We start from the raw sequence: 22,014 nt of genomic DNA, 5'->3' as shown, positions 1-22,014 counted from the left end.
CTGGAGCAGGATTGCACTGCAAAAAGTGCCCAGTCTAGATCCAGAAGGCAGGGAAAATCTGTAAGCCTGGGTGAGTTTGACACCCCCACTTTAATTGAATTAGTAATTCTTTGTAATGGATTGACTATTGTAGGACCAATCCCTCAATTTTACAATTATTTTTTTCATGTCCTTTTCAAACACTGCCTAGTAAGTAAAGACTTCCTATTTAAATCCCAAAGAATGAATGAAATATGGACTTGGAGAATTGTTCCTGAAAAACTTACTGTAGCATAGCAGGCTCTTAAAGCCATTTACTCCTACGAAATCTACTATAATTTAACAAGAAGTCTCAAAATATAATATAAAAGACATTCAGGAAATTTGTTATTTAGTGGGTTGTCCTACAGCCTTTTTTCACCCTCAGAAAGTACAATAAAAACAGCAACTTAATATCAGCATACGTAAGGCCACTAAAAAGAACATTATTTTTCTTAATATATTTATGCAAACTATTTTGGCAGTAAATACATGTTTCCTTGCAGACAACTGTTCATTCTGCTACAATCTTCCTTTATAATTCTTCTCAGATAAGAGCCACAAGCTATAATGAAATCAAGTTGTTTTTGCTACTATTCTGTCACTTCAACTACTGTAACAAAATCTGACAAACCCCAGATTTTTGTTAACCTTCCCTTATTGTTTTATATTCACAGTCTGAAAGCTTTCAATTGTAGTCCACAATCTTAATTTACTGTTTCAAGAATAATAGACAATATTCTAAGATATGAAATCAACTGTATTGGGCAACACAGGACGCGCCTGGGACAGTAACTCACAAATGTTATCTGCTAGTTAGTCATCAACACTGGATGGGCAAATGAAGAAAATTTTCCTGTTTGTATGCCGGACGCTTCATGCACTATGGAAAAAAATGGAAGAGATCTTCTGAGCTTTTACCAGTCAGGCTCTTCTTCCATGTGCATGACTGGGGATGGGCTGGCTCCTCCACAGGCCACAGAAACAATAGGGAGGATGGGAAGAGTGTCACAGAAGCAGGACAAAGTTATAAAAGCCCTCTTCTATTTTTTTCCTATTGCTTAGAATTGAAAGATATTGCAAATGGAAAGATATTGCAAATTCAGTACATAAGTTGATATGAAAAGCGCACATAGGCATTCCTGCCCAAATAAGCTATGCCTACTTCAGAAAGCTTTTTCAGATGCAGGTAAACAGATAACGGTTTTAGGTGTGGTTTTGTTCCATGAAAATGTATGCCTTTTTTACCCAAGCAGTTAAAGCTGGTTTCATCTAAACATAAATGCAAGAAACACTGATTTAAGTGTTTCATTCACTGCTAAAAAATGTATGTGGATGCAATTATCTTAATCTGTTTTAACAATGTTGTCAACAGAACTGAGGAACTAATTCTATTGTGTCCAATGAGCTGATATTTTTGTAATGAAGGAAATTCAAGCTGGAAACAGCATTGAGCAAGTGAGCACCAGAGAGCTTGTGAGGGTAGATACCTGATTAACAGAGGTGAGAACAGCACATGCCTAGAGTGTAAAAAGGCAGCCTAATTAGGCAATGGCCTCAAACTGAAATGCAATAATTCATAGTAAAACCAGATCAGGGCAGTGTCCATGACATAAAACCATTAATATTACCTGAATTTAAATCAATTAAGAAAAATTATTTATAAAAAAAACCAAACAAACTCATAGCTGGATCCATGCCAAAGGTTGTCACTTAACTATACCAACAACAGCAACATGGCGTCTTATGCTTTCATCACTTGTACTTTTATAGGGGAAAAAATCTATTCTTGAACCATTTCTCCAAATAAGACATTCTGAGCACCACAGCTAAGACATATGCAGAAGGGCTGGGACCTGTGGGAACGGAGGTCACCCCTTGAAGTTACCTGCAACACTGAGCTCTCTCATCACTGGACAATTCCTGTTAGCCCTAACTGATGTTAAGATTAGCTGCTGGGGAAAAAAGTTTCAGACACCTCCACAGGGAAGAAAGTAGATGCTGCCCACTGTACTAATCTAAATCCTGCCATCTCTGTCCCTTGAAATTTGTAGGCGATGATTACTTGACAGCTTTCATTTTTCAGGCACTATAAACAAAACGCATCCATCACTTCTCTTTTTTGACACAGACAGTGAGATTCTTTAGTCAGCACTATCTACCTATACAGAAAATACATCCAAGGGCAGCAGGTCCTAGACCTTCCTTTAAAGAGAAGCTGGTCACAACATGGTGAAGTGGGGAAAGATTTTAAAGTTAGAGTGCAAGCACCTTCCATGTGAAAAAATGCAGTTTGTCCACAGACTGCATGTGTAGGGAAACCCAGTTTCATTTTTTTTTTAATTGAGCTCACAGTGAAGCCTACCCAGTATAGACAGCCTGGCAGAATCTTGTATAAATAGATTTGCAGGGACCTCATTTTCCAGTAGGCTGGTCAGGTCACAGACAGCTTGAGAAGCTAGTTAGAACTGGAGGCAGCTGTCCCATATCCTCCTCTGTCTTTCCTGCTGCCAGGATAGGTCAGGCATCAGTAGTTACCTGCCTGGGTTGCTTGTTGAATGCATTGTTAAACAGGGCTGTGGTCAACTGGCCACAACTTTGAGGTATCCACCTCCATCCTTAGTCGTCCCATGCCATTTGCAATGAATTCCAGTTTTGAAGGATTCAAGATTTCAAGATTCTCTTCTATTTAGTAGACCAGAGGTTCCCAATGCAGTGCCCTCAGGTGCTACGGTGCCCCCCCCCCCCCCGAGGTTTAACCAGGTGCCTGCGCGCATTTTCAGTAAAAATCATTATTCCAACAAAAAATGCTGTCATATTGGTGCCCGCTGCCTTTTCTTTTAAATTTGAATGTGCTCTTGGGCACATAAAAATTGGGAACCCCTGTAGTAGACCACTAGAGGGCCATATTTTAGGGCAGCGGTTCTCAACCTTCTTTGTACTAAGACCCATTTGTAAATATCGATGACCAGTCCTGACCCAGTGCCCCTCACTCCTGACCTACTGCCCCCTGTCCTCAGGCCCTAGCCCCCCAGTGTGTGGGGCACGGGGTGGGTGTGTGGGGCGGGATGGCCTCAAGCAGCCCCTTGCAGGCTGCAACTCTGCCAGTCTGCAAGGGAAAAGCCACCATTTCCTATGTTTTTCTCTTTTAAACGAGAATCCATTTTTAAAGTTTGTTCATGACCCTTTTATATGTGACCCACTTTTAGGTCGTGACTCAAGGGTTGAGAAATACTGCTTTAAAGCATATCAGAAATCCAATGCAAAGCATGGATTGTACTCTACTGTTGGCTTGAGTGCAGCAAAAGAGAACTAGGATCCTTTCCATTTATTAGTCAAGGGAGGATTTTAGCAGGTTTTACTAAGTTGTGGCAATATTACACGATAATAGCATGCAATAATGTTTCATACAGATGGATCTAAGGGGACCATCATAACACCAATGTATTTCTGTTCTGCTAAAACTGTTAATCTATCAGCAGAGCTTCTTTGCAGAAATGCCTGTCATGACACTGTAAATAAACTATTCTCTATTCAGGGTGGGAATGGTGTATTACATACAAACTACTCAATCTGTAATACTAAAGCTTCTGGCTGCAATTGTCCCTGGACTACTCCCCCCTACTCCTGCTAGACTGCTCTGCCTTAGGCCATGTCCTGATTCTTTTGCCCATCTGCTACCGAAATGTGTATCCCACGCTCTTCTTTTGGTGCTAACCAGTCCATTATTTCTCCTTTCTGCTGGTCCTGTCTTGTGCCTCTGTCCCTATTAATTCACAGGGAAAACAAATAAATGGACCACATGCTTGACCAGTTCAGTGTGGCTTTGCTGCAGTGCAGAACAACATTTTCACTGCAGTACAGCATAGACACTAAGGCATTATAATGGAAGGTCAGCAGTAGAGGGTGAATCTTGCCAAATAAGGGGAATACATGTAAATAGCAGCACCTGACTTGTGAGGCTGAACAATCCAAACTGCATATCAGTAGCACTCCCAGAAAGTTGCAAAGGTAGTAACTAGAATCACTGATATACAGGGTCAGCAATAAAAAGTCATGACTGATCATTTATTCTATAAAAGATGCCATCTTAAAAACAGACCACAAGTACAGGATTATCAGTCAGATTTTCAAAAACTTTTTACACAACTCTGATTTTAAAATAACTTATTTAAGGTTTCACTAATCAACAGAATTAAAAGCTCTCTCAAAAAACAGCCTAATCATGCATGTAAAAGATTAATTTCTTCAATCCAGTTTAGCTTTTCATGCAAGTCTGTATGTATGACATTTTCCCCTTTCCACTTCCCATCTATCCAAAGGACAGTTATTGTAGAAATTTACTGCAAAATTAATTTATTATAGAAAGGATTTAAAATTCAAATATGCCTCATCTCTTACCCCTTCCAGAACAAGAAGTTTATCATTCTGTAACTGCCAACTTAACTAATATCAGCCATTAAAAAGAACACTTAGAGTTGTGAGGCAAAGGAAAGCACTATGCTATTTTGCAGTATCCATTTTCTGCATGTGTTCCACCCTCCCAATAAACCTACACTATTTAAAACACAAATCTATACACAGTGTTTTAGGAAGAGGTTTTGATTCACTGTAAACCTTACTTCATGTAAAACTTTGCAGTGGGAATACTCAGGGTATGAAAACAAAGTCTCACAAAGTATTCTGTTAAACTGGAAGCGAATACCACCATTATATCTTTGTTCACCTGACCTTTGTACCAGCTGAAACAGGGTGTCTCTTTTTCAATTCTACTTTACCAAAAACTGGTACTATTTTTATGTTGATGCTAGATTGGCTTTTACTACTACTCTGAAAGTCAGCTCTTTGGGGTAGAAGCTCTTAACTGTGTGGACATGCTATGCCTAGCACATCAGGTTTTGCTCTTCAGGTCTATGATACAGAGAACAATCATTCTTTTCATCATCATCAGAAAAAATGACAGCCTACAATGAATCACTATGAAATGACTTTAGATTTGGGACAGAAATGAAGCTTCCTAATTGGTCTCTCCATTCCTCTGATACCCAGGCCAATGAATTTGGCAATTCAACAATCCAACTTTGCTTCATGGAATTATGTTAAATTAATTCCAAAATCATTCAGATATAGAAGTTGGTTTATGTCAACAATATTTCCCCTTGAACAGAATTGCCCTCCTCCAAACCTGGCCACGCTAACATCCAATTTACAGACACAGGAAAGATTCATCACTACCCAAAAAAGCAGTTTAGGGGTTATGAATTTGTGAGAAAGCCTAGAATAGAAGGAATAGGAGGGGCTGCCTAGACCTCAACTATTATTATGCTCAGTACTGCTTAAGCAGTACTGATACATATATATAGTAGTCTCAGCCTAATTGCGTGGAAAGTTTAAGAAACTTGCAAAGCTTCTACATTATAGTAAAAACTAAATAGCTAAACAACAGAAATAACAGAGATAGAAATAATGTACTTCAAAAAACTTTAACTTTTCCCATCATGCCACACAGATTCTGTAGGCCACTACACGTTCATAACATAGCATCACAGTATTGCAGATAATCAGCGTGTATCCAAGACTTTCAGAGCAAAGCATAAAGAATACATCTACTTTTATACAGAGCAGACAGACACTGGTGTAGAAGGACTGCATGTAGAAAGTCTATCTGAATTTTTAGTGATCTGTTTATACCCTAAAAATTAAAGCCCCCTACCAACACTCCCTACAGGGTTTAAACTTGTATTTCACTTTTGTTATAAACTACCTGCAAACTATGGAACAGCTAAAGCAATATTCAGTCCAATCATGTTTTAACCACGTCTCCACACCACACTACAGTCCTATTTATGCCCAAGGATTGGACAAGTCGCGGGAACATGGTGAAAAACAATATATCTCCTGTCTACACTATCAGCCTGACCTGTACCTTTCAACATAACAGTTACAGCATAGGCAGCATTGGAGTTGTTGTTGGATGCTGCTCCAATGTAGACTTGCCAGGAAGCATGGACAAGCCAAGTCATAGACAATGTTAAAAATGATCACTGACAGTTGTTCTAAGTTAGCATATGCCTTTGCATATTTGGTATTCTTGAACATAAAACACACTGAAAGTCTGACTTTGAAATTAAGAAAACAAAACAAGGGTATATATCTACAGTGCATACAATTTTTTTATTCAAATTTAAGATGCAGGCCATTTTAGAAGAAAAGTTTAGCTTTTAAAAAACCTGTTACATATAGTCAAAGGAACATGGATGACTTATTCTATACCACCCTGGCTGGTTTAGAACTATTATAAGCTTCAAATTTCACTACAGAATTTAGGTTGTGTTACTGGACACACACATATGTGATCCTATATACATCTTAGAATGTAAGCTTGCAAACCACTGCTCTCCAAAAACAAGACTGACATATAACTCTTAAGCAGCACAGAAAGGGACACACATTTTTAAGAATGCCTACATGATGGAGGAGTCCAAATCCCACTGTCTAAAGTAACTTCAGCTCTTAAGTGACAGCTACCCTGGGAAATGGGAGTTTGGTATATCTGATAATTTAACTTTAGATAATTAAACACACATGTAAACTAAACATGTAACAAAATTATACTTAAAAAAATGCATGAATAGATTGTGTAGACTTCCTAACAGTCATACAAGCACACTTACCCATTCCCTTTTAACCTCCATCAGGAAAGCAATGATGTAAAGTAAGGCAGAATTATAACACATTTCACAAAAGTCACTTACTTGTATTAGTGTTTCGAAGCTTAGTTCATTTAAGCAATTACTACAGAGTAGGAGAGAAATCCCACTGGAATCAGTTTTTAGGTTTAATTATTGTCAAAGTTTTATTTAAAATTTTAAAAAGCAAGGGCCAGAGTACAGTTTCTCCTTGGTATATCATGAACTAGAAGTGAAGTCTAAAGTCATTGAAAAGGGGAATTCAGGCAGTCCAAACCATTATTTGAAATCCAGAAGTGCCCCCTAAAATCAAATTCTTATTTTTCCAAAATGCTGATTTTCCTCAGTTCCAGTTTGTCTCCCAAATCATTTAGTTAACTGGTGCCTAGGTTTCCTCAAGCAAAGCTCATAGTATGCTTGTACTTCTAGAAGATACTTTATTCCCTGGGAAAGAAATGATTGAAGAGTTCCTCAATAACCTAGGGAGCCCCATATACCACATCTGACAGGTGACTTGCCAACCTCACATCTTTAGGTTAAAAAAAAATTATTAAAACACTGCACTCCAAATTGGTTTGGGTCTTTTTTTTAATCATTTGCATTTTCTCATATTGACAGTGGATTTTGAGGTCATTCACAATGTATTGTGACATTGTTGAATAAACCAAAGAGGAGAAATAGGCTTTTTTATACATTTTAGATAGTTATTAAGAAATGTTACTATATTACAGAGTTGTTTTTTTTTCCAAAACCTAAATAGTTTGCTAGGATGCAATAGTTCTTAATATAACTGGGAAGCTAACAGTGAAATGCTTTTTACCAACCAAGCTAGATTTTCACTGAGAATATTTTGAAGTGAAAAATGACACTAGGATGTTATGAATGCATTAGAGTTATGAATTTCTTAATTATCTAATAACTGTAGTAACAGGCTTGGACACATCTTAAGTATTCCAGTGCTCTTTTCTGCCCAGGACAGGGGCTCAGACTTGATGATCTGCTAAGGTCCCTTCCAACCCAAACATCTATAAATTTATTATATAAAGCTAACTGAACATTTTAAGCAGGTTCAGTGACTGGTACCACTAGGCACTGCCACTAAAAAAGATACATTCTAATATTTCTCCAACCAAATTTTCAGTCTCTCATAATTTTAATTTTTCAGACTAACATTTTCCTTATTTTATCTTTGCTTCTAAGTTTGCTGCTGAAGTGGTTCAGCAAGAACCATATCAGCCATTTTAAAGTAAAACATAAGGAATAATACTGGAAAAGGAAAGTTATTCTACAAATGAGTCTGAATCAAAAAAGCTATGTTGGAACATTATGCCAACAAACAATAGCGTGTGTGCACGCGTGTGCACATATATAGCTGATTTTTAATATGGAGATTAAAGTAGTTCACGCAGCTCCAGGATCAGTTTTAGATCAACTTAGAATTCCAACTAGATTTAGTAAAATGTTCTGATTTCAACATATAGACTCCATTCTCAAAACTGACAATATTAATTATGGAACTTCTTTGTTTTGAGAACAAGCGTCTCACTGAGGAATTGGGAAACCTGTCTACAAACACTTAAGACTTCACAGCCAAGCTGATTAACAGATGGCATACTAAGATTGATACGCAACAGTTTGTACACTAAAATTGATGGTTTCTTCAGTTATAAGCTACAGTACTCTATGTTACAGTGAACTTGATGGAAGTTGACCATTTTTCTCACAGAGGGAATATGGAATAACAACAAATCTTTACAACTTGCAAAAGCTCCTGTATACATAATTTCAAAATTAAAATGCAATTACATTGGTATAAAAGGCTAAGTAGATATGTAAAAAATCTATATATATTTTCCCCCAAGAGTCATACTTCCTTCTTACCATGACAATGTCACCAGGCTGAATAGAGATTTCATCATGGCTTCTGGATTCAAAAGGATACAATGCTCGATAATATACTATTTTTACATCCTCCTGAGCAGAAATGGTTAGTGGAGCTTTTTCTACATACAGAGTGAAAAAAAAGTATTAAAATGAAAAGTATCATGTTTGCTGAACACCAAAGAAATTTGAGGTAAACAAACAAGAGGGAAAGTGTTAACAAATCAATCTCCACTATGCTCCTGAGAGGTAGAGCAAACACTATCCTCATTTTACAGAAGGAGAAATAAGCAATTAATAAACTTCCTTTCTTATTTTTTCTAGCTACTTAAAATATTAACATGCTTTCAGTTTTCATAAGGCTACATCTGTTTTTACAGAAAATAGCTGTATCATTAAAGACCCTGTCACAAAGTCTTATTTTTAATTAAGCACACAGTGGGTTAATTGATTAGTAAGTTCCAGACTCAGTGGTCACTGTTCACATATTAATCTTGGCTGTGTAGTTCGTCAAATACTTTTACAAAACAGCTTTCTTTGTGACCCACTTATACTGCTGCAAACTATAAGATGCTATAAGGTGACCTAATAAATATGCATTAGGTTAGGTAAGATAAGAGGTGACATAGGTGTTGTTATAAGAAAATATATATCAATCACACATATGTGAGAAATCTCGTGGTAAGGGAGAGAAGAGTGTAAAGGAAAAGAAACAGAAAGACAAGACATTAAACCAACTCCCCTACCCCACACATTCCCCTACCACAAAAAATGTCCTCTGCTTTTCTGCACATTGTTAAATGCATATACAGGTCAGTCGCATCTTACGCAGGGGTTACATTCTGAAGTCAGTGCGTAAGGCAAAAATCGCGTATAGTCAAATTGCGATTACCGTGCCAGCGATTTGACTAGTGCCTCCAAAACCTTCCACTGCCGCCACAGAGCCTTGCTTAGAAATGTGCGGCCGGCAGCAGCAGCACAGCGCGGGGTGGTGGTGGGGATGGCTGCGTGCCGCCCAGCCACCATCACGCTGCTGCTGCTGCCTGCTGGCCACACAGCTCCGGGCACCGCTCCATGGTGGCAGCGGGAGGTTTTGGAGGCAGAGGCAGTCACGGCTGGCAAAGTGGTGGTGGCCGGACCTCCAGGTAAGTGGCAGCACCACGTGCAGACTCAAGCCCCACCCCCTTCCCACCCCACGTATAGTTGAATTCACGCAAGTTAAATGCACATATGATGTGACTGACCTGTAATGCTATAGTTTAAATCACTTCTAGACTGGAGAGGACATAAAAGAGTTTAGGGACATATAACTCCTACCCCACCTTCTACCCAAATGTGTAACCAAACACTGCACTCCCAATGTGCTAGTACTGATAGTTTTGTAGTTGGCTCTTGGTTGCTGCAAAGAGTATCACATGGGTATGCAGGGAAAAAATTAGCAAGGCCAAGGCATAATTTGAGATGAAATTGGCAAGGGATATAAAAGGAAATAGAAAGGGAGTCTATAAGTACATCAAGAGTAAAAGGAAGACCAGAGAAACTGTCCCTCACAGATTGCAGAAGACAATCTAGTTATGACTGATGTAGAGAAAGCTGAAGTATTTAATGCCTTTTTACTTCAGTCTTCACAAACAGGATCAGCAACCAAATGATGAATACAGCTGGCAGGAAAGATAGGAAAGAGTAGAAGAGCCTCAAGTAATGACAGAATAGGTTAGGGATTACTTAAAGAAGCTAGATGCCTTCAAGTCAGCAGGGCCAGAGTGGATACACCCTAGGGCAGGGTAAGCAAAATACAGCCCACAAGCCGGATCTAGGCTGCAGAGGGTCTCTGTCCGGCCCACAGCAGGTCCCTTGGTCCTGCCTGGCACAAACGCCGTCCAGCCCATGATGTGTCCCACTGCCCCCTGGGCATCCAGTGGGGTTGGGGTGGCTCCACAGCTGAACTGCCTTTCTAACCAGCCCAGATAGCGGTGGCTGTTTCTGGCTGCTGCCACCACTGGCCCCAGCTCCTTAGTACTGGCAGGAAGCCATGGGCACAGCCCTGACCCCAGTGCATCATGCGCCTGCTCCGCACCACCCACCCACACTGAGTAGTGGCAGCAGCTGGGCAGAAGCTGCTGCTCAGTGCAGGGGAAAAGTAGTCCTTTCCCCACACCACTGCAGGTTTGTTCTTGCTGCAGCTCCCCAAAGCCTGTGCCTGGGCTGCCCTGCAGCTCCTCTGCACTGCCACCACTGCCCTGAGGGGCAGCCGGGAGGCAGCGGTGACAGCAACAGAGAGGAACCGCAGGGCAGCTCAGACGCAGGCCATGGGCAGCTACAGCAAGAACAACCCGGCAGTGGTGAGGGGGAGGGGTGGCTTTTCCCCCATGCCAGCAGCATTGGGGGGGGAGGGGGGGAGAGGGGCGGGTGCATGGCAGGCCTGGGCCGAGGTGACCCCAGTCACAGTAAGCAACAGTGTGCTCTTGTTGCAAAAAAGTCAAAAGCATACTGGGTTTATCAAAAGGAGTGTCACTTGCAAATCAAGAGAAGTGCTTCTTCTTCTCTATTTGGCACTGGTGAGGCCTCACCTGGAATACCGCATCCAGTTTTGAGCACCGCACTTCAAGGAGGATGTGATAGATTAAAGAGTCAAATGTAGAGCAACATAAATAAGGGGCCTGAGAAACATGACTTAAGAGGAATGGCAGAAAGAACTACAGATACTTAGTTGGGAGAAGAGAACACTGAAGGGGTTATTTGTTAAGTGTCTTCAAGTAACTTAAGGGTGATTATAGGGAGGATGGAAAGCAGCTTTTTTCTATGACCATAGGACTAGGAGCAATGGCCTTAAGCTGCAGTAAAGGAAATGTAGATTAGAAATTAGGAGGCACTTTCTGACTATGAAGGTGATCAAGCATTGGAAGAGGCTATCAAGAGAAGTTGTAGAAGCTCTCTCCCTAGAAATTTTTAAGAGATCAGGGTGGACAGAGAATTGGCTGGGATGGTTTAAGTCAGGGATGATCCTGCCTTGAGCAGGAGGTTGGACTAGATGACCTTGTGAGGTCCCTTCCAGCCCTAACCTCCTATGAGCCTTATGAACATATAAAACTTTCTCCCAGCACTTCCAAAGCCCAGCTTTGATTTAAATATTAACTCATATTTTAAAATAATATTCTGTTTGACACAAATCCCACCCTACTGCTAAATTCACTTTTCCAATCTACATTGTGGTTCTTGTCAGGTCACTTCTGTTCTCCCTAAATGATTTCTACTAAGTTCAACACCTGTAGGTAGAGTGAAAGCTCTATCATGCAGAGTTTGGCACTTGCATCTTGAATCGCATTCATTACAACAAGATTAGCGATCTGATTTGGATATATGGTATAAAGACATGTTACTTGGGAAAACAAGACAGGAGGTTGTTTAATCAACTACATGCAATAGGATTTATTTGCTTTTCCATACCTGCACTTGACCAAGGAGCCTGGACTGCTGGCTTGGCTGGCTCTTGATGTTGTTGGAAAAGCTTATTTAGCTTTTCTTGCATGTCCTGCTTGCCCTTCTCCTCACTTTCTTTCTTCTTGGTTATTTCTTCCCTTTTTAGCTTTTCATCTTCCTGAAGTTTTTTTTGCCGCTGGTGTTCCTCCTCCTGTTGAACTCGATCAAGCCACTGTTTATCCCGTTCCTGGATTCGTCTGTTAATTAAGATAATTTTAAAGCAAAGTGAAATAAGCTTAATATTTAACTGTCCCTGTGATTTGATCATTAATTGTACAGCTATAGTTTCTCTATGCGCTTCTATGTTTCTATTAGTATTAATAGAGCTATTAATAGAGCCGTGATACCACCCAAGTGCTGGAAAGAATCCTAAAGAATAAGGCAGACTTGTTGGTAGAGATCAGTAGCAGAAACTAACTTGGCAGTGACTCTCACCAAAAAAAGGCAATACTATTGTATTTTACAGGAGAGACTGACCTCAGTGGGATCCAAACGTATTGCTTACACAATGCTAAGGATTCTAAGGGCATATAAACATAGCCATAGAGTTCTTGGGGAACTGTAAGATTTTACTCTCAACCTGAGCCATGATCTTTCATTTTCCATACAGCAAAGTTAAAGCAGAGACAAACCTACTTAGCCTCTCATTTTTTATGACAAAACAGATTTACATAGACATCTGCATTTACAGTTAGTATTAAGCTGGTATTATTAGGAGAATCAAAAATCTGGCTTTCTCCAATTTCTGCAGATCCCAGTCTTTCAGACCCTGCACTTGCAGATTCAAAAATACTGTATTTATTCCTATAGTGTTGCACAGCAATGTAAATGTAACCTACAAAAAAGTAATTCTAAGAGCAAAGGAATGCAGGGAAAAATCCACAAAACCCATACATCTAGGAGCCTATAGTTAGGAACTTTAGTGTCCTGCGAAAACTGCTTCTCGAAAATCCCTTTCCTACCCAGGACCAAGCAACAGCACATTCATAATGATTTGAGTCAGTTCTATGGTTATCACTTTCACTTGCCTACAAATGCTTTTTATTTACTCTGTTACAGATAAGAGCTACAGCTACAACCAGATATTTTCAGTATTGAATTCTACCCCAGATTTTCCGTCACTTATAATCAGAAGCACATTACAATCCTCATCCCATCTACATAAAATACTGTGTTTAAGTGGCTTCACAATAAAGGGGCCAAGCAAGAGAACCAGGCAGCCGCCTCTCACGAGCAAATATCCAATACCAGTGCCACCCTACTGAGCAACAAATTGGCCAGTGCTACAGACAGCAGATGGAAGCTACTACATTCCTGCTCTGACAACTGCCCCATATAGAGCAGTCTTGCCTAACTGGCACAAAATTTTCACAGTCCAGATGTAAAATGCTACTTGTCCATCCTTACCTCAGTGGATGCAAGGGGGGGGGGGGGGGGGAAGAGGAGGTGATGCTCTGCCAAAAACACTGTTTGCCCCAGGATCAGTGGATAAAGGGAATCTTGCAAGAACATAACAGATGTTACAACCTTTACCATTTTGCTCCTCTGACCTATTCCCATGTTATACTTTTTATTTTATTTTTTTAAAGGAAAGAAATATGGGCCTGCATGTGGCAGTTATGAACTTGACCTACTGTACGGTATGTGTCTTGCTCAATTAAAAGGACCAGAGCATGTGCACATGGGGTTATACTTGCTAACAGGCAAAAGTTGCTGGTCAGATACTAGGTTGATGCCTAGTCAGCAGAACCACTCAGCAGGTGCTAAGGTGAGATGAGTCAACAAGCATGTTAAAACTTTCTGTACAGAATTTGAACCCGCACTGTGACACCTAGGCTGTAGGCATACCATAGGCCTCAACAGTAACAGCACCAGGCTTCATGGGGATTGTGAAAATTGGTACCACTTTCAAAATATTGGTATGAGTAAGGGTGAAGACCTAGAATGGTTAAAACAATACTGTTTCCTCTTCTTTGAAATTCTGCCAGATCTTTCTGCTGCCAGGTTTATGTCATTTAACTTTATTTAATAAAGCCGCAGCCCTGTCAGCCATTTGCTTCAAATATTAATTTGTATCTGTCCTCAGCTGTATGCTCCCTTGCAAAGGCATGTAGACTGAGAATCAATTATTCAGCAGTTTTGTTACAGTATTATTAAGACTGCACTACATAAACAGGGAAAGCCATCTTTTGACAGCATGAAGCATCATTTAATGATGTTATACATGCTGAGTTTGTTCACAGAGGGTTTTGCTGGGGTGCTGGGAGTTTTTAATTCCGTGATTAAGTCTATCCAATCTTAAAGTTAACTGTTATGCAACTGACGTTAATGTAAGCAGCAGAGAATAACCACTTCAAACAAAAGCTGCAAGATTTGTCCCTTTGATGAGCGTGTAAATCAAAACAGTCCACTACTTCTAGCAATAGGAAATACCTCCCTGCAATCACCCACGCAAGGTAGTTTGTTAGAGTTTGACCCAGCACAAAAAGGACACAAGAATTGGATGAATTCCATGGGGCAGAGAAAGAGGACAAAACAGATTGTGCCCCTCTCTGCATTACACATAAACCACAATGCCAGAGGGTAAAGGTGGGCATAACAATCATATCAGAAACCAATCCAAGCAATTATAATGCAACTGCTACATATGCATGATTCTGCAGTGAGACACAAGTGCAGAAAAAATGTTCCAACTTTAACCCTGCTTCATTCAGAATCAAAGTTAAGGTGGTTTGTTTAGTTTACCTGTATCACTACAGGACTGTGCAGATGTAACATAACAGCAGCTGCACACTTTTGAGCAGCAGCTCCCCCTCTTCTTTTAAGATTGTAAAATATTTGTTTGTGTGCGCCCAGAATTTGATTACTCTGGCCTTTAAACCGGAATTCATAGTGTAGAAGCAGACTTCAGCTAAATTTCTTATTTACCAATATCACATCTGCACTCTTCTTACTCCCAAAAGCTAAGTTCTGTCACACTACTCAAAACTTGATTTTCCTGTGCTGCACAGTGCCATATGATCTTATCACTCATCTTAGGCATTCAGTAAAGATCTCTAAATTCAAGAAATTTGGGTCATCTCAAATTTCTCTGCTAAACTAGTAATGTACAGTTACTTCTGCTATTCTCAGTGCATAATTATCAATATTAAAATCAAGTTAAGAACATTTTCAAAAGAAATTGGTTGCTACTGTCAAGCCCTGAATATGCCCAAGGGTTGAGCCAATGTATTGATGAGTATAAATTGTTCTCTTTTATTTTACTACAGATACATGGTTGATTGCAATTTAATAAAGTACTTCAAATCCCATCCTTCTGCCCTATATTCATGTGGGATGTCTTTGCCTAAGTATAATACAGAAACACAGATACTATAAAAAAATTCCACTGACCTAAGAGTTGTTTGAATCTTTTTTTACTTTATTTCCTTCTCCTATTCTCTGCTTTTTCTCACCTAGTCTCTAACCCATTCTGTCCAGCTTCATTCCATTCTTTTCTCTTGTATATTGCTCTTATCCATCATTGAAAAACAACCACTTTCTTTTAGTCTCATATATTCACTCATCCTCTCTTGCTCCCTCAGAACAGATTTTGTTCCCTTCTCCTTTCAGTCATCCTTGTTCCCATCTGTGTTGCATTGCAAAAATGCAAGAAAGATCAAAATAAGGAAAACGTAGAAGTCTCAATGAATATATTATCAATTATGTTCTATTCACTTGCTGTTTGACCTTTCTGCAGATTTCTGCAAGGTTTAGAAGGCAACATTAAGGTTACTGGTGATGTAAGCAAGACGGGGCAAGCAAGTGATTAATAATTATATGACTGTGGGAAATTAAATGAATTGTTAAACTGTTGTTTGCAAGACTGAACATTAGAGTTTAACATAGGAGCTGCAGGATTTGCCACCTTTATGAATGTAAAGATTTTTAAATACTGTATTTACTCAAATCTAAGTTGATGCTGAATTTAAGGTGACCCCCCCCCAATAATTAGGTCCTATATATGGAAAAACTTACAAATTTGTTATAATTTTCCAGGTGTAGAATCTAGTTATTAACAGGTTGTCTTAAATGTGTCCCCTTCTCACCCCCACACTGCTACAGCAAGAAAAGCAGTGGCCAGGAAGGGAAGGGTCAGGTGGCTAGGAAGGGTTTCTGCAAAAAAGATTTTTTTAAACAATGTTTTAAAAATTGGTTTGGCTGAGGAAGCAGTAACACAAGTCACTTGCCACAGATCACTCAAACAATGCACCATGGGACATGTTCAAATTTAAGGATTCCTACTTTCAGTTCTTTGTTATAACCACCTGGCCAGTTAAGACTAAGAAGCCACTACTCCCAACATGCTACAGCATGCACTGGGTTTCAAAAGAACTTCAATAAAATAAGTTTAAGTGCTGACAGCCTTATTTTCATAACTACTGTAACAAAATCTCTCATGGAAGATAACTGGCTTTTAGTCTGCATATCATAGATTCATAAATGTTAGGGTCGGAAGGGACCTCAATAGATCATTGAGTCCGACCCCCTGCATAGGTAGGAAAGAGTGCTGGGTTCAGATGACCCCAGCTAGATGCTTATCTAACCTCCTCTTGAAGACCCCCAGGGTAGGGGAGAGCACCACCTCCCTTGGGAGCCCATTCCAGACCTTGGCCACTCAAACTGTGAACAAGTTCTTCCTAATGCCTAGTCTAAATCTGCTCTCTGCTAGCTTGTGGCCATTATTTCTTGTAACCCCCAGGGGCGCCTTGGTAAGTAAAACCTCACCAATTCCCTTCTGTGCCCCCGTGATGAACTTATAGGCAGCCACAAGGTCGCCTCTCAACCTTCTCTTGCGGAGGCTGAAGAGGTCCAGGTGCCCCAGTCTCTCCTCATAGGGCTTGGCCTGCAAGCCCTTAACCATACGAGTGGCCCATCTCTGGACCCTCTCCAGGTTATCCACATCTCTCTTGAAGTGCAGCGCCCAAAATTGCACGCAGTATTCCAACTGCGGTCTGACCAGCGCCCAATAGAGGGGAAGTATCACCCCCTTGGTTCTGTTCGTCATGCATCTGCTGATGCACAATAAAGTGCCATTAGCTTTTCTGATGACTTCATCACACTGCCGACTCATGTTCATCTTGGAGTCCACTAGGACTCCAAGATCCCTTTCCGCTTCCGTGCCACCCAGCAGGTCATTTCCTAGGCAGTAGGTATGCTGGACATTTTTCCTCCCTAGGTGCAGCACTTTGCATTTCTCCTTGTTGAATTGCATTCTGTTGTTTTCTGCCCATATGTCTACCCTGTCCAGGTCTGCTTGTAGTTGTTCCCTGCCCTCCGGTGTGTCCACTTCTCCCCACAGTTTTGTGTCATCCACAAACTTGGACAGAGTACACTTCACTCCCTCGTCCAAGTCGCTGATGAAGACATTGAAGAGTATCGGTCCAAGGACCGAGCCCTGCGGGACCCCACTGCCCACACCCTTCCAGGTCGATACCGACCCATCCACTACGACTCTCTGGGTACGATCCTCTAGCCAATTCGCCACCCACCAGACTGTGTAGTCATCCAAGTCACAGCCTCTTAACTTGTTCACCAGTATGGGGTGGGATACCGTATCAAAGGCCTTCCTGAAATCTAAGTAAACGACGTCAACCCCTACTCCTGCATCCAGGTGTTTTGTAACCTGGTCGTAAAAAGAGACTAGATTAGTCAGGAATGATCTACCTGCTACAAACCTGTGCTGGTTTCCCCTCAGCATAATTTTTCCTGCCGGGCTCTCGCAAATGTGAGCCTTGATAATTTTTTCAAAGACTTTGCCAAGGATGGAGGTGAGACTGACTGGCCTATAGTTGCCTGGGTCCTCCTTCCTCCCTCATGTGTATTAAATAGTGATTCCCAAAGTTGTAGCAGAAATTCTTTGTTCAGATCTAGTGGTCAGAACTAGTCCAGCATACAAAGAGTGTAAACAGACACTGCATTTCTCCAACTGGTCACGGAGCAGGAATGAAACTTGGAAGGGCTATATGTGCTGCTCCTGTTTTGATCCAAGTCAAAACCTGAGACAATCACAACTGCCTCAAATGACAAATCTCTTTACAACCAGTATAAAAAAGTTACAGCATCATCAAATAAATAAATAAATAAAATGGCGCATGGAAGCACATCAAGTTTTCTCCCTAAAACTCCCTACCAACACTGGTATTAAATAGCAATAAATGAACTTTTCCCCCCCAGGTTTGAGTGCAGTCTCCAAGGCCTGAATTTTCTCTCCATTTTGTATATGGATCTGGGCTTGTTATTTAAGATAAAATTGTCATATACACACTAGGAGGCTTGTTATTTAAGATAAAATTAAAGTTCTTGGGGTTAGAGAGTCTTTCTTGCTTGTGAAGTGTTAGGTACTCATAAATAGTTTACCATAAACTAGAACTATTACCTTTGGGCTTCCTTTTGCTTTTCCAGTTCTACGGTCTTCCGCTCTTGTTCCTTCTGTTTCAGCCTCTCTGCTTCTAAACTCTTTTGCTTCTGAAGTTGCTGTTTGTTATGTATCTCTCTCAGTTCCTACAGAAAAATCAACAAATATGTGGCATGTAACCATACACTTCATAGTAACAGCAGTACAAATGGCTCCACATTTCTTATTGTGAAGGAAATCTCTGCTCAGGCTTTTAGTATTTTCAAGTAATTTGGCAGTCATGTATGATAGATTTGGAAAGCTCTGAACCACTTATCCTCCATCCACTTTTAGCCATATTCAATAAAAGGAATAAAAAGTAAAAAAGTGATCTATTTATTTAAAAAAACTGAAAAAGATAAAATGATTTAGCTATGGTTTAATTTTATATATATAAAAAAAGTTATTGGCAATTCTTGTTACATCAATTTATCAGATTTCTTATTCTTTCTGGCAATTTTTTCAATTGATTCTTAAGATACTTTTACAAATTCTGGGAAGTATTGTTCAGTGTACTGGTTTCAGTTCAAAATCCCTAGTAATTTCACTGCCATACTAACTGCTAGAGCATTTTCAAGGTAATTTTCTATCTAGGAAATTGAATTCTCCAAACAGTGTGCCTTTGGAATTAAATGGAGGCATAGCAAGAACACTATTAATTTGTCTGAAAGTGGTGATTTTACCACAATTACAAAGACAATGTTGAAATCATATGGGTTGTAACTAATGTTTAAAAAAATGCAGTATTTTTTTTTTAGAAAAACTGAATGTTAGCATTAACATTAATAACTTTTATTATTCTTAATATCATTAAACAACCCTTAATTTTGAACCTAAACTTTTTGCCAGCATTCTTCTAAATCAATGATGCTCAATCTATCTGGCCTTGCCAGCCAAAAGATTGACACGGGGCTGCTCCATGAGGCAGATCCCATGGGTGGGGTTGGTCCACAGACCTGATCACTGCAAGGTGGATCAGTGCCTGGGATATGACCCTATGCACCAGATCAGGTCCCACATGCCAAATGTGGCTATGGAGTAACCCTGAATGACAGATACAGCAGCAGACTGACACCGCATGTCGATGTTATCTGGAGCATGGGGCCATGTCATCTGACTGGCAGGGCTCCCTAGGGGAGAAATTTGGAGGTAGGGGAGCAGTGACAGTGTTAATTGCTACGGCTTCCAGAGCTGTGGCAATTTATGCTGCCACTGCTTCCCTCCTACCAAATTTCTGTACCTGTGGGGTGCCCTGAGGGCCAGATGACATGGTTCTGCAGGCCAAATCTTCCCCACTGGCCATACAATGAGCAACAGACCTTGAGGTACTTATAAGAATCACTGATGTCTTTAAGATAGCTGACAGTCTTCCCTTTGAAAAATCCTTGCCTCTTTGAAAAATCAGTCACACCTTTTTTAAATGACCACGTGACCACTTGCAATCTGTGACAAAAATGTAGCTTAGATTTCAAGTGTGAAAAAAAAAAAACTTAAAACTTATCTATTTCTGTCACAGGGAACTCTGAATTTAATAAATTATCCTAATCATTTCTGTGCCTTAAATATATTGCAACATGAACCAGAACAGACAGGTTTGTATTATTTTTACATGCTTGAAAATTTAGCCTATATCTCTTAAAATTAAAACCTCCCTCACATGTATTATTAATAGACTGGGCTATTTTAGTCAGAATTTCATAACCTGAAAGTTACTTTACAGATAAGCTCTCTCCTAAGATGTAATTTTCCTCTTATTTGGATTTTTTTGTATCAACTGATCTGGAAAAAATGTGTATGAGCAACAAAAAAAATGAGCACTGAAATCACACGACTGATTCAGACAAAGAGCAAAGGGGTGAAAATTTGACAAATAATATTAGTGATTACTCTGCTACTTTTTAATAAAAACTTAAATGTGATATTAATTTATTCTTTACCCTCTCAAGTCTACAGAACTGCTTTTCATTAAAAAACTGGGTCAGTGAAACAAGCAGGTATATTAGCAATCAACTTTATACAAACAACTGGAGAGACCAGACTCTAAAGTAGGCATCAAAATAACTAAATTGTAATAAGTGGTTAATGATCTCTGTAAGCCATTACAAAGCTAAGAATATATATGTGGCTAACAGGCAACATATAAATGCCCTAGCTCACAATTTAGTTTTACTTCTGATCCTCAAGTTTAACTTGAGGGAAACAGAACTAAATGCTACAAAATAAAAACCCATATTCCCTAAGAGTCATCATTACACTATGCTTAGCCTGAGACAAATCTGTTAAGTATGGAAGGGGCAATTTGGGCAAGGCTATAATCAATGGCTACTAACAGAAAATCACAATGAAACAGGCTAATTTAGGAGAGAGATGAGAGAGAACATACAGTACTGTAACCTTGCAAAACCCTCCATGGAAATCTACCATTCAAGCAGCGTATATACTTGCTTACACTTTACCATGAACATGCTAATGCTGTCTGTAAAATAATTATCCCAGAATAAGAAAATCATTTTCATTCCAGAATATGTACCTACAGGGAAAATTACACTAACATTTTAATAGTAGTACAAGTAGTTATGTGGGGAATTTAAAAACAGCACAAAGAAAAGTCAAGTCAAGCACAAAAAAGGTAAGTGTGGTGCAGTGGTGAGGTCTATTACCAGCTCTACTATGGGCTTGGTGTGTTATCTTGAACAAGTCACTTCAGCTTTTCTGTACTGTGGTTTTGTCTAGGCCAGTAGTTCTCAGCCTGCAGGCCACAAGCAGCCCAATGAGCACACACCCACTATGGCAAGTAGGTTGAGAACCACTGGTTTAGAATGTAATCTCCTTTGACCAGAGACTACACCACTACATGTCTGTACAAGGACCAATACAGTGGGGTCACAAGTTGCTCCTGTTCCTTGTGCAAGGTGACTTTCTAAGGTTATTCAATGTTAACCTAATTTTATAGAAAAATGTATCATGACTTCATAGGTTAGGTTGCAACAAAGCTTCCAGTTTAAGCCTTATTTGTCACTGTGACTAACTCACAGAGTTAACATTTCCCTCTGAAAACTGCAGTTATCTATGTAGAATAAGTCAATTTTTCCCCCATTAACAACTATGAGGAAAGGTAACACTATGAACAGCTTAAAAATCATGCTTTTTAAAAGTTCTAGAATGCAGCATGATTTTTGATCCTGCTCTACAAAAGACAGCGATGTACAGAGCTTGAAAAATCTAATCAACCAGGGAAAAGAAAAGAAGCCACTGGCTTTTAAGAGAGAAAGGCAGGAAGAAAAGAAGCCATCCACACTGACCCTTTTAGCATAGAGAAGAGAGAAAATAGGGGGTACATCCAGTGGCAATGCGTAGGAGATGCACGGGGGTGCACACATGTGCACCCCCTGACTGGCCATGCTCGCTGCTTAGGCGATGGGCAGGGGGGGGGCAGGTGGGAGCACCAGTCCTCCCAAGTGCCGGCTGGGGAGCAGAAGCGCCATGGTGCTCCCAGAAGCGGCTGCTGCT

At 40.0% G+C, this 22,014-nt stretch overlaps 1 protein-coding gene across 2 annotated transcripts in view; it reads right to left on the bottom strand.

Moving 5' to 3' along the window:
• The window catches only part of ITSN1 (intersectin 1), a 186,540-nt gene that overhangs the window by 55,452 nt on the left and 109,074 nt on the right, over positions 1-22,014 (bottom strand). For both annotated transcript variants that reach the window (XM_006259443.4, XM_014599130.3), the window contains exons 17-19: positions 18,487-18,611; positions 12,036-12,265; positions 8,589-8,710 (exon numbers count right to left, since the gene is read on the bottom strand). In XM_006259443.4, coding sequence (XP_006259505.1) covers positions 8,589-8,710; positions 12,036-12,265; positions 18,487-18,611 — 477 coding nt within the window. The remainder of the gene's footprint in view (positions 1-8,588; positions 8,711-12,035; positions 12,266-18,486; positions 18,612-22,014) is intronic.

Source organism: Alligator mississippiensis, chromosome 1, assembly GCF_030867095.1.
Source record: "Alligator mississippiensis isolate rAllMis1 chromosome 1, rAllMis1, whole genome shotgun sequence".
Lineage (NCBI taxonomy): Eukaryota > Metazoa > Chordata > Crocodylia > Alligatoridae > Alligator > Alligator mississippiensis.
The sequence above is the reverse complement of the archived record's forward strand: the minus strand, read 5'-3'. Positions and strand labels throughout refer to the sequence as shown.